The 12,615-nt window shown below is 42.5% G+C and overlaps 1 protein-coding gene across 1 annotated transcript in view; it reads left to right on the top strand.

The window, feature by feature from the left end:
• The window catches only part of LOC308280601 (NACHT, LRR and PYD domains-containing protein 12-like), a 35,581-nt gene extending 23,658 nt beyond the window's left edge, over nt 1–11,923 (top strand). Inside the window, exons 10-17 of the mRNA XM_080754938.1 lie at nt 14–968; nt 2,052–2,228; nt 2,959–3,141; nt 5,327–5,518; nt 6,040–6,312; nt 7,062–7,193; nt 9,890–9,939; nt 10,624–11,923. Coding sequence (XP_080611064.1) covers nt 14–968; nt 2,052–2,228; nt 2,959–3,141; nt 5,327–5,518; nt 6,040–6,312; nt 7,062–7,193; nt 9,890–9,939; nt 10,624–11,231 — 2,570 coding nt within the window. The 3' untranslated portion in view covers nt 11,232–11,923. The remainder of the gene's footprint in view (nt 1–13; nt 969–2,051; nt 2,229–2,958; nt 3,142–5,326; nt 5,519–6,039; nt 6,313–7,061; nt 7,194–9,889; nt 9,940–10,623) is intronic.
• Nucleotides 11,924–12,615: the final 692 nt, after the last annotated feature.

Raw genomic sequence — 12,615 nt, 5'->3', positions numbered from 1 at the left:
TGTGAAATCCCAGTCTTCTGTTCGATGGCTGCCATCGTTCTCCGTGACATGTTGAGGAGAGACAAGACAGGACAGCTGCCCAGGACCCATACTGAGATGAACTGCCGTTTCCTGATCGTTCAGACAAAGAGAAACAAGATGAAGTATGATGAGACTCCTGATATGAATCAACAGCAGCTCACGGAGGCTGACAGGGAGCAGCTCACGGAGGCTGACAAGGAGGTTCTTCTGAAGCTGGGCAGGCTGGCGTTTGAACATCTGGAGAAAGGTAGCATCATTTTCTACCAAGAACACCTGGAAAAGTGTAGCCTTGACGTGAAAGAAGCCTCGTGGTACTCAGGAGTGTGCACAGAGATCTTCAAAGGAGAGAGTTTGAGCTTCCAGAAAAATGTCTACAGCTTTGTTCATCTGAGCATCCAGGAGTTTCTGGCTGCAGTCTACCTGTTCCACTGTTTCACACAGAAGAACATGCCTCAGTACCTCCATTCCTTCCTGGGAGGCAGAGGAGGAGAAATGACCCTGGAAGACTTCATGAAGAGAGTCATGCAAAAATCCCATTGGAGTAAAAATGGCCACCTGGACCTCTTTGTCCGCTTCCTTCATGGCCTCTTACTGGAGTCCAACCAGAGTCTGTTGGGGGGCCTAGTGGATCAGACAGTGAAGAGTCCAGAGACCATCCAGAGAGTCATCAACAACCTGAAGAAGATGACCACTGAAGATCTCTCTCCTGAGAGAATGATCAACATCTTCCACTGTTTGATGGAGATGAACGACAACTCAGTATTTCAAGAGATCCAACAATACCTTAAGTCAGGTACAGAACTGTCTCCATCCCAGTGTTCAGCTCTGGCCGCCATGCTGCTGATGTCAGAGGATGTTCTGGATGAGTTGGACCTGGACAAATACAACACATCATTTGAGGGGAAAGAGAGACTGATCCCAGCTGTGAGGAACTGCAGAAAGGCTCGGTTAGTAGTCATGGGATTGAAAACATCCTAGTGTCAATCTGCCATTACAGTTAACACTATAATTAGAAACTAAGGTTGACATAAAAGATCCAATAATACTGTCTTTGTCTCAAATCGTAACTGGTGGTATTGTGTGTATTGTAAGTCCACAATAAAGTAGGGTAAAAAAGAAAAAGAAATGTCTAAAATCCCTGCTGGTTACCCCCAGCAGACCATTGCTTTGAACCCACAGACACTGACACTCAGTGCTGGAATTTAAGATAAGAATGGCGTTAGTCTCATAGGGACACACACACAAAGCCAGACATAAGAGCGGTTAGCACTGCTCAAAAAGGACAAGATCATTATTATTATCAATGGGCCTCATTCACTTCTTCTAAACAAAGATCTGTTTTATGTAAGGCTGTAATCTTTGCTGCAATCTTTGGACCTGCTGTTTTCACTTTACTGAGATTGACAAAAAAACGCGCACCTGTGCGAAGTGAGCGCTATCCAACACCACGTGCATATCTTTTTGTGTTCTGTCTGTGACGTTAGTAGTTAGTATATGGAGTTCCGTGCTCATACAGACATGGGGACATACACACAAAGCCAGACATTAGACATCGGTTAGCACTGCTCAGAAATAATTAGCACCTCATTGGATATTTGCTATCTCTACCTTTGGTCCAATATTACATCAGCAGACTATATTTAATAGTCCCACCACTTAACTGTCCAGCTGGTGGGAGCATCACTTGTCTCTTGTCTCTTCACATAACCTCCATATTGTAGGTTATGAAATGTTATAATAATGGGAGAAATACAAACTAACGTTGTGTCGGTGCTCTGCCTCAAAGCCAGATCAAAGCCTGCAGCTGTGGCCCAGCTTGAGGTGACAGGGATGTGAAATAAGCCTTAACACAGTTTAGGCAGAAAATATGCAATGTAGTTCAGTCTTCATTTCACACCTTTAACTGCTGGTTCAAATACTAAATACTATTTATGTCTGGATAACTAGATAGATACCTTTTATTTAACTTACATGACAGTGAACTATGTATAATTTGTTTTGATAATCTCTTATTTAATCTGCATTTACAGACTTGTTGGCTGTAAGCTCAGACAGACAGAGGTTGAAGTTGTGGCTTCAGCTCTCAGCTCTAATCCTTCCCATCTGAGAGAATTGGACCTCAGTAAAAACAACCTGAAGGACTCAGTACCAGTGGAGCGGCTCTGTGAAGGACTGAAGAGTCTGCACTGTAGACTGGAGATTCTACGGTAAGATACATTTACCTGATTTATTTTGATCAATTCTGTTTTATTATGTACTGTATTATGTGAATATAATATGAATGCTGTGGTGAGAATGTATTAATAAACTTGATATCATGGTAACCCAAGTCTATGTGCCTGAGTAGACGTTAACACTTGGGCTGACATTATTTTGGTAATTATTTGGCTATAGAGTTTCGCCTTTCACTTTATTTTGAAGAGCCCCGGAATATATATATGTGTGTGTGTGTGTGTGTGTGTGTGTGTGTGTGTGTGTGTGTGTGTGTGTGTGTGTGTGTGTCACATATATACACACACATACATGGAGATCCCTGTCTGAACCAGCCGCACAGATATGGGCTTCCTCCATATATGGGCATTCCCATGTGAAGTCCTGTTAGATATGGGCTTATTATTGATGACACCAGGGATCTCCATATATAGGCATAAAAGGGATTCTGTTAGAGTGGCTCCCATGACATCACAACAGCACATACATTATCTTTTATGCCCATACATGGAGATCCCCATCTGAACCAGCCACACAGATATGGGCCATGCCTTGGCCTTCCTCTCCTCTCCTCTCCTCTCCTCTCCTCTCCTCTCCTCTCCTCTCCTCCCATTCTCAAATACTGTTTATGTTTGGACAACTAAAGAGGTGATTGCTTTAACTCTCATGACAGTGAACAAGGTATAATTCGTTTTTGATAAACTCTTATTTAATCTGCATTTACAGACTTGTTGGCTGTGAGCTCGGGAAGAGAGGGGTTGAAGGTGTGGCTTCAGCTCTCAGCTCTAATCCTTCCCATTTGAGAGAATTGGACCTCAGTGGAAACAACCTCAGCAACCTGCACTGCCGCGGAGTGGAGCTGCTCTGTGAAGGACTGAAGAGTCTGCACTGTAGGCTGGAGATTCTACGGTAAAATACATTAAACCAATGTTGATCAATTCTGTTTATGTACTTACTGGATGGGGGCCGCTCTCCATTCAGACATGCTGCCTTTCTGACATTGACTTCTAATTGTATGAGTGGCGGCACTTCCATAGAGGTTAGAGTTAGGTATAGGGTTAGTGTCTGAATGGCAGCACTTCCATAGAGGTTAGGGTTAAGTATAGGGTTAGTGTCTGAATGGGGGGATGCACCCGTACTGGATTATGTGAATACAATATGAATGCTGTGATGAGAATGTATTAATTAAGCAATATTACACGAGAGGGTGTGCATATAACACGGTTATCCTGCACGACAGCGTTGCCGCAGGAACGAGCCGACAGGTGAGTTCTGTAGGCAGGGCTGGAGTGCAGCATAACCGTGTTAATGCAGACCCTCAAGTGTAATATTGCGATTATACAACTGTTGCCCTTAAAATAAAATAAAACACGTCAACTTAATTTCATTGTAATTAAGATATTCGATAGGAATTTGTAATTTTTTAATGCCATATTTAGCTACTGTGTCCCTGAACGTCACATGAAAACCGCTAGCCAGCCGCCTAGCATAGTGTGTGGAGAGAGGAGCGCTTGCGGTCTTTCGTGACCAACGCAGCTGATTTCTTTACTTGATGAGAGACAGTGCAGTAGTGCTCGTTATATGCACAGTTGGAGAGCCTGTTTTCCATTGAGAGCCCGACTACCTGTTGTATAATAAGCTTGATATCATGGTAACCCAAGACTATGTGCCTGAGCAGACTTAAAATGACCCAAACATGTTTGAAAGTGTAATAACCCTTGAGTTGAGTTAATTACAACGACCGTCCGGATGGACATACACACAAAGCCAAATGTAGCAGTGGTTAGCACCGCTCAAAAAGGACCAGATCATTATTATTTTCAATGGGTCTCTTTCACTCAGCTCTTTACATTTCTGCTATATTCTTTACTATAGGTTTTCTTCTAAATAAAGAGCCACGTCTGATTCATGAAAGGCTGTGTAAAGCCTTGATGTGTGCATCTCAGGTTCATCAGATGATGAATTCCACCAAATCAAATGTGCCTTCGTGTGTTCATCATTTGCATTGTTCCCTGTTTAACGCCATAAAAGACAACCAGAATATCCAACATTAAACCAGCTTCACTGTGGTGAAAGCACAAGTTCAAAGGCATCAGATCTATAAGCTTACAATGCTTTGCATCGCAAAACACCTTGACAGCTTGTAGATCTGATTTATTTGGAAAGCGAGTCCCATATGCAATATAATGTAAACAACAATAAGCCTTTTGATGTGACAGTAAATAATTGCGACCGTCAGGTCGCACTTACTATCAAAACCTCCACCATCTGTCTGTCTGTCTGTCTGTCACACGTCACACCTCACCCTGCTCATATCTCCGCAATCGTTGCCCCGATCCATGCCAAATTTTGCACACATACTCATTGCTCAATTCACACATGACCCTCTTCTAGCGCCACCATGAGGCCAATTCTTGCCAAACACATTTTTGGACACAGCTCCTACAATCTTTGCCCTAAAATCACGCAAATCGGTACACAGTATGTCTACACTCATGTCATCAACATGGATCTATCCCATAAAGCGCCACCTTTAGTTCAGGCCAATTTTTTTAAACAAATTTTTGGACACTGCTCCTACAGATTTTGCCTTAAAATCACACAAATCGGTACACAGTATGTCTACACTCATGTCATCAACATGGATCTGTCCCATATAGCGCCACCTTCAGGCCGATTTTTTAAAACACATTTTTGGACACTGCTCCTACAGATTTTGCCCTAAAATCACGCTGCGACCTGACCGTCGCTTATCTCCCTATTAGGGAGTCTTACTAGTACATACATAGATAGTGACACATGTCCTGGTAATATTTTTCACGAAATGTTGTTCGGGTCCAAAGTGTTGTGCCTGGCGGCTGAATAAAATTACCATTACCAATGCTGTAGTAAAGCTGAATATGTCTATGGACAACTTATAAACAATGTGTGCGTGTCGGTGTTCTGCCTTGAAGCCAGATCAAAGCCTACAGCTGTGGCCCAGCTTGAGGAGTGACACTGTTTGTGTCTGGATAACTAGATATATTTTATTTAACTTCCATGAACAAGCAACCAACAACAAGGTATAATTTGTTTATTTAATGTGCATTTACAGACTTGTTGGCTGTAAGCTCAGACAGACAGAGGTTGAAGTTGTGGCTTCAGCTCTCAGCTCTAATCCTTCCCATCTGAGAGAATTGGACCTCAGTGAAAACGACCTGTACGACCCAGGACTACGGGACCCAGGACTAGGGGAGCTGCTCTGTGAAGTACTGAAGAGTCTGCACTGTAGGCTGGAGATTCTACGGTAAGATACATTTACCTGATTTATTATTAGAATTGATCAATTCTGTTTCATTATGTACTGTTATTATGTGAATATAATATGAATGCTGTGGTGAGGATGTATTAATAAGCTTAATATCATGGTAACCCAAGCCTATGTGCCTGAGTAGACGTTAAAATGACCCCATCCCGGGCCATGCATTTTTGTCTTAGGAATGCGACAACTACAAAAGAACATTATTGAACTCAAGTCTCAAGACTAATCTTAAGACTTGAGTCTCAAGACTAATCAATAGGGGGAAAAACATTTTGGGGGTGAACTACTCCTTTAAGACTTTTAAAAAACCAAATTGGTCAAATTGTCCTAACATTACAGAAGAAAGTGGCAAATATGGTGAAAATAGCCGATCTACAAGCTCACTGAGAGGCATTGTTCCAAGTGCTTGTCAGGATGGGGTCTTCCCTAGTCCCACACCATGACAGTCATTCGAAATGTGTTTGTTCATTCATTCAATCAGTGAATCTGTTTCATTCTTCATTCAGACTGGTTAACTGCAACTTGTCAACGGGATGCTGCTGGGAACTTCTGGTCTCAGCTCATAGCTCTAATCCTGCCCATTTGAGAGAATTGGACCTCAGTAAAAACGACCTGAACCGCTTAGGACCAGTTTACAGACTTGTTGGCTGTGACCTCGAAGAGACAGAGGTTGAAGTTGTGGCTTCAGCTCTCAGTAAAAACAACCTGAACGACTCAGAACTACTGGAGCTGCTCTGTGAAGGACTGAAGAGTCTGCACTGTAGGCTGGAGATTCTACGGTAAGATACATTTACCTGATTTATTTTGATATATTTGTATTATGTGAATATAATATGAATGCTGTGGTGAGAATGTATTAATAAACGTGTGGTAACCCAAGCCTATGAGTAGACGTTAAAATGACACCAAACATGTTTGAAAGTGAAATATCCCTTTGAGGCGAATTTATAGGTTTCGTCATACAAAGGGATCGCACTCCTAAAATAGCTGATCTACAAGATCACAACACGTCAAGGAGGCAACGCTTGTGAGCTTGTAGATTGGCTATTTTTGACCTGCCCAAATTATTTTGGGGGTCTTTTGGGGTCCAATATTGTTTCTGTTCTCACTGAACAGCAACATACAGTATAATCTGCAGAGAGGGGCAAACATTGTGAAAATAGCCGATCTACAAGCTCACTGTGAGGCATTGTTCCAAGTGCTTGTCAGGGTGGGGGTCCCCAGTTCAAATATGATTATTTGGGGCGTCAGGGTTTGTTTTAGTCAAACTAAAGCATCCAGGTGTGAAGGCACCATAAGTTGGGAAAAAAAGAGTCTTTGTTTTCTTGTTTCATCTCTTGGGTCACTAGTCCAAAACCCTGACAGTCCATCACAGCCTGCTCCTTACATGTATATAGATGGCTGTAACAAATTCTCTATTCATTCATAAAGTAATCAATAGACGAATAAAGTCATTCATTCATTCATTCATTCATTCATTCATTCATTCATTCAAGTCAATCAATCTGGTGTTTCATTTTTCATTCAGACTGGTTCACTGCAACTTGTCAGCGAGATCCTGTGAACTTCTGGTCTCAGCTGTAAGCTCTCATCCCTCCCTAAGAGAGCTGGACCTGAGCTCCAACATGATGGTGAATGTTCCAGTCCTGGAGAACTGCAAGTGAGTAGACTTGGACTGTGTCCATGTTGGATAGAGCACTGAATGTGCACTGTTTCCCTCATGTGTCTCTTAACTACTCACTAATGTTTCACTGGCCACCTATCCCAGAATCCCCAGAAGCACAAGGTGAGAACAGTGTTGATTTTGACAGCAAATTTAGATTTACTGTAGTTTTAGTCATTGGCTGGATTTCCCTTTGTGCGAAGGCCTTCGTACGACGCTACGAAGGCTCCGGTACGAAGGGTGTCTTACGATGACGGTGTTTCTCTAAAGCGCTCCTAAACGGCTCTCTTAAAACAGACCCTTTTGCTGGCCAGAGCCTTGTATAGAGAGTTCTGCCAACGCTGGTCCCATGAAGTGAACAGAGATGATGCAACTCTCCTTGAATGGCTCTGGGTCTGGCATCGATTGATAGAACATCCCCAACCAGCTGCACTCGCAAATGAATTTCAGCTGTGATTGTAGGCTACACGGCCCATCAAGAAAACAATGCTGAAAATTAACAAACTTTAAGCGCTGTTGGTAGGCTAACTGACCGCACAAAACCCTATTGCTTTAAAGGAGCAGGAAACCCCCCCTCTTTATTTGTTTTATGGGATTTCAGAATATGAAAAGAAATCTGAAATGTAGGCGTGCTTATCAGCAGTTGTGGGGGGAGGGGCGGAGTAATGCGTGCATACTGTGTTCTATCAGGCTGCACTCAGACTGGAACGCACTAAGTCGAGTGAGAGTTGTGAGGGGGAGGCGGGGGGCAGAGACAGCACAATGCATTCCGGATGGAAGTCTAGCGGTTTGAAGTCTAGTGTGTGTTGTGTGCTTGTTGGATGGTGCTCTGTGCAACCACAGGACTCTCACTAGACTTCAAACCACTAGACTTCCATCCGGAATGCATTGCGCTGTGTCTGCCCCCCGCCTCCCCCACACAACTCTCACTAGACTTTGTGCCTGCAGGTGTGTGGGAAGCCTCAGAGAGAGAACGTAGCTGTCGCAGTGGGCACTTGTTGCTGTTTGCATTTCGGAAACAAATTTTAAAACCAGCCATTGGAGGTGTAAAAGTATAAAGATTCGGCAACTCCATGTTCTATAACCAGTTAAAATGTGAAAGTATTTTACAAACAAGCTGTCTGAGCTTTTATCCATGGACAAACTTTCTCCAGCTCTGGACTGTTTACCACGGAACCGGAGAAGAATGGACGTTAGGCTAGCGCTGATAGCTATTTTCTGTGTAGTGTAGTGTAGTGTAGTGTAGTGTAGTGTGTGTGTGTGTGTGTGTGTGTGTGTGTGTGTGTGTGTGTGTGTGTGTGTGTGTGTGTGTGTGTGTGTCAGTGCGCGCACACTCACAACGTCCACACACGAAAAATAGCAAATCTACAAGCTCACAACGCGTGCTCACATCGCTGGCTCCGTGTACTTCCAGAGGAGTAGAGCGATTAGACAGTCGGACACAGCAGCTGAACATGTCCAGAGCACGGGAGCAGAAAGCCAGACCCTGGATGCTAATCTCTGACGGCCTGTTTGTTGAAAACGTGTATATTTTTAGCGGTAAATGTTCCATGAAATTGCAGAATATTCATAATTTTTACATCTGTAACTGCTAGTTTTAATATTTGTTATCACAATTTGCATTCTCCCAGCAGTCAGTTCTCTGTGGCGTAGATTCAGAATGAAATGCACGCTAAACTCCGCCCCCTCCGGGTGACAGACAGTAGGTACAGTTAGTACAGTAGAGGTGCTGCTTGATGTCCTCAACAATACTAGCCAGTTTACAGTTTACAGTTTAGGCATTTAGCAGACGCTTTTAATCCAAAGCGACTTACAATAAGCAGATAATAAACAAGATAATATGTCAGAATATCAACAACAATATAGCATATGCATATGAATATCAATCTAAAAAAATATATATAACCAGTAAAGAAAAGGATTCTAAAAAACCTACAAAAAATGCTAACTAGCTTCATATATGGTCATTGAGTGTTTCATTAGTGCTAAGGGTTTAGGTGGAGTCTGAAAAGGTGAGTTTTCATTCCACGGCCACATATAGCCTGATTTAGCTTTTTTTGTGTGTCATCTCATCTTTAAACTATACTTTTATAGTATACTTTATAAGGGCGCCCAGGTCGCCTTTTCAAAAGCCTTCGGTCTGCGGAGCATCGGGAAGCTTTCTGGAAACAGGTTTGCTTCTATGATCCTCCTTCCAGGAGCCCTGGTGTAAGGCGTGCTCTCACCTATCGTAGCAGCCCTTTGGTTCCATTGACCAGTTTCCTGAAAGCCTTCGTAGCCTACAAAGGCTCTTGATTGACAGGAGCCTTCGTAGGCTACGAAGGCGTTCTTGAAACCGTTTTGCTGCTACGTCAGACATCTCACTACTCCAACTATGTGGCTATGCGTGCGGTTAGGGATAGGGTTAGTAATGGGGCGAGTCAGACAAACACAACGCCGAGTAATCTGTCGTCGGAAAGATTACACTGCACCACATGAATACGTTGAACCCTACTTCAGTGCTGTCGCATACTGTACAGCCTTTGCCAATTTGTGTAGCCACTGTTACGCTTTGATTTGCACAGCGTATAGTTTTGCAAAGTGTAAATAGAGTAATAGACACTTAAGTTAGTAATGACAAGAGAAACACATTGTGTCAGAGACAACGTTATGTTAGACAGTTAGACATTGATACATTGTTGTACTTTCTACAGAGTGAAACATGGTGGAGAAGACTGGCTTAATCCTCAACTCATTACCAGATGTGAGTATCTGTCTGTCTGTGTCAATATCACACATTAACATTTTATACACTGTTGTATGCTTGGTTGGCTCCTCCCCAGATGCTGTTCTGAAAACTCTTCAGTAGAGCTTCCAGGGAATTCAGGTTTCTCTGCTCTTAGAACATCAGCAAGACTGAGGTCATGTGGTTTGACAGAAACAATGGGCCTCATTCACTAACCTGCTGGTATATAGCATGTATATTCTGGTGGTAAATAGAGTATATCGTGGTGGTAAATAGAGTATATTCTGGTGGTAAATAGAGTATATCGTGGTGGTAAATAGAGTATATTCTGGTGGTAAATAGAGTATATCGTGGTGGTAAATAGAGTATATTCTGGTGGTAAATAGAGTATATCGTGGTGGTAAATAGAGTATATTCTGGTGGTAAATAGAGTATATCGTGGTGGTAAATAGAGTATATTCTGGTGGTAAATAGAGTATATCGTGGTGGTAAATAGTGTTTATTGGGGATAAGCGTGATTCATGAAAGTTGAATCTCATTTTTTTTTGAAAGTCACCAGTGCGCACATTTGCATTGTTCCACGCTCCATTTAACACCATACAATGTATTGAGTTGCACCTCATACTGTAGATAACTTGTACTTGTATCTGTTCTGTACCCTGATCAACGGAACTCAATTTTACTGTGTTGTTGTCTTTTCAGATTTCCAGCGTCTCACTCTGGACACAAACACAGCACACAGCAACCTCTCTCTGTCTGAGAACAACAGGAAGGTGACACCGCTGAAACAGGGACAGGTTCAATATCCTGATCATCCTGACAGGTTTGATGGACATGAACAGGTTCTGTGTACAGAGGCTCTGACTGGACGTTCTTACTGGGAGGTGGAGTTTAGCAGTGATGGGGTAGAGATAGCAGTTACTTTTAGAGGAATCAGCAGGAAAGGAAAGGGTGGTGACTGTAGGCTTGGAGGCAACAACATGTCCTGGTGTCTGTACTGTCCGGGTGGTCTTAGTAATTCACCTTACGCTGCCTTGATCAATAATCCACATTACACTGTTGTGCACAATAATGAGAGGACTTTACTCCCTGTCTGGAGGTGTGTTGGCATCAGCAGAGTAGCAGTGTATGTGGACCTTCCTGCAGGGACTCTGTCCTTCTACACATTCACTGACTCACTGACACACCTGTACACCTTCCACAACACCTTCCGTCTTCCCTCACCTGAACCTCTCTATGCTGGGTTTGGGTTCTGGTCTAACCCCTACTTCCCTCCCCCCCTCTCAGTGTGTCTGTGTGAGCAGAGATAGAGTCTCTATGTGAGGGTGACATCAGGTCGCCATGGTTACTCAAGATGTTTGAGTGAGTGCAGGTTGTCATGGTTACCACTGTTGCCAGGGTACTTTTAGACTAGCCGAGCCTGACGTCATGGACTCCATATTTGGCTCATGATGACATCGCGATGACATCATCATGATGACAGCAGCGCAGTGACAGTAGATCTGCTATTTTCAAATAACAAAGTAATAAATGGTAAAAGTGGTTAAACACTGAGTTTGATGCTATTAATGTATATTTAATATTTTAGCTTAGGACCCCCTGGAACCCCCTCAAGGACCCCCGGGGGCCCCTGGACCCCAGTTTGAGAACCAGTAGTCTCTCATAATCTGTTTAAACTTGCTAACCCCTGTATACATTGGCTATTAAAAAAAAAAAAAAAGCACAAATCTTGTGTGGGGGTCCCTGTCACAAATACAGTATGCTCAAATGGGGGTCCCTGGTAAAAATATGTTCAAATGGGGGTCCCTGGTACAAATATGTTCAAATGGGGGTCCCTGGTCAAATCCATATTAATGTCAAACTCTATGGTATAAAATGAGTCGTCACCACAGGGAGCTTTAGATCTTAGATTAGATCAGATAGAAGTGCACAAACCTCCACTCCACACATTTATAAATATGGATCATAAATACTGTCCATCACTGATGATGATGTAAATATCAGTGTCATACTTGTGTCTCTTATGTTGATACAAACATATATTTATATTTATATATTTTGTGTATTTTAGATTTTTGATATTTTTACACAACAGACAGAGATAAAGTGTATATTTGATGATGTAATTTTCACAGTATCAATATTGTTTCTTGTAAACCTTTATACTGAACCACCTGAACCCCATATACTTTATTGACTGGGGTTCCCCAGGGTTCTGTAATTGGTCCCCTGCTTTTCCCCACCTCTACACCAAATGTCTTGGGTGAAAACAGCAGATCTACAAGCTATCTGATAGATAAGACCTATGTTACAGAGCCACACATTGTGAACAGTGTTCATTTTGATGTGGTCTAAACTGTTCCAGTTTTAACTTGATGTGAATAAAATGTCATCTTGTGTAACTTGGTGTCTTTCCTGATCCTCCCTACGCAGAGATAGATAGATAGATAGATAGATAGATAGATAGATAGATAGATAGATAGATACATTGATAGATACATTGATAGATACATTGATTTAAGCTCTAGCCTCCCTACACAGGGATAAATAAATAAATTGTTGTTTCTATTTTCAGCCCAATAATCCCTCCATTATAGCAGCCACACAGCTGAGCAGCGCCCTCTGCCTGCAGACAGCAACATGACAGTTAGATCATGCATTGATTGTTTTGATTATTTTATCAGACAAAAATGG

This window comes from Nannobrachium achirus (assembly GCF_963921795.1).
Source record: "Nannobrachium achirus genome assembly, contig: SCAFFOLD_405, whole genome shotgun sequence".
Lineage (NCBI taxonomy): Eukaryota > Metazoa > Chordata > Actinopteri > Myctophiformes > Myctophidae > Nannobrachium > Nannobrachium achirus.
This window is presented reverse-complemented; position numbering and strand designations above follow the sequence as displayed.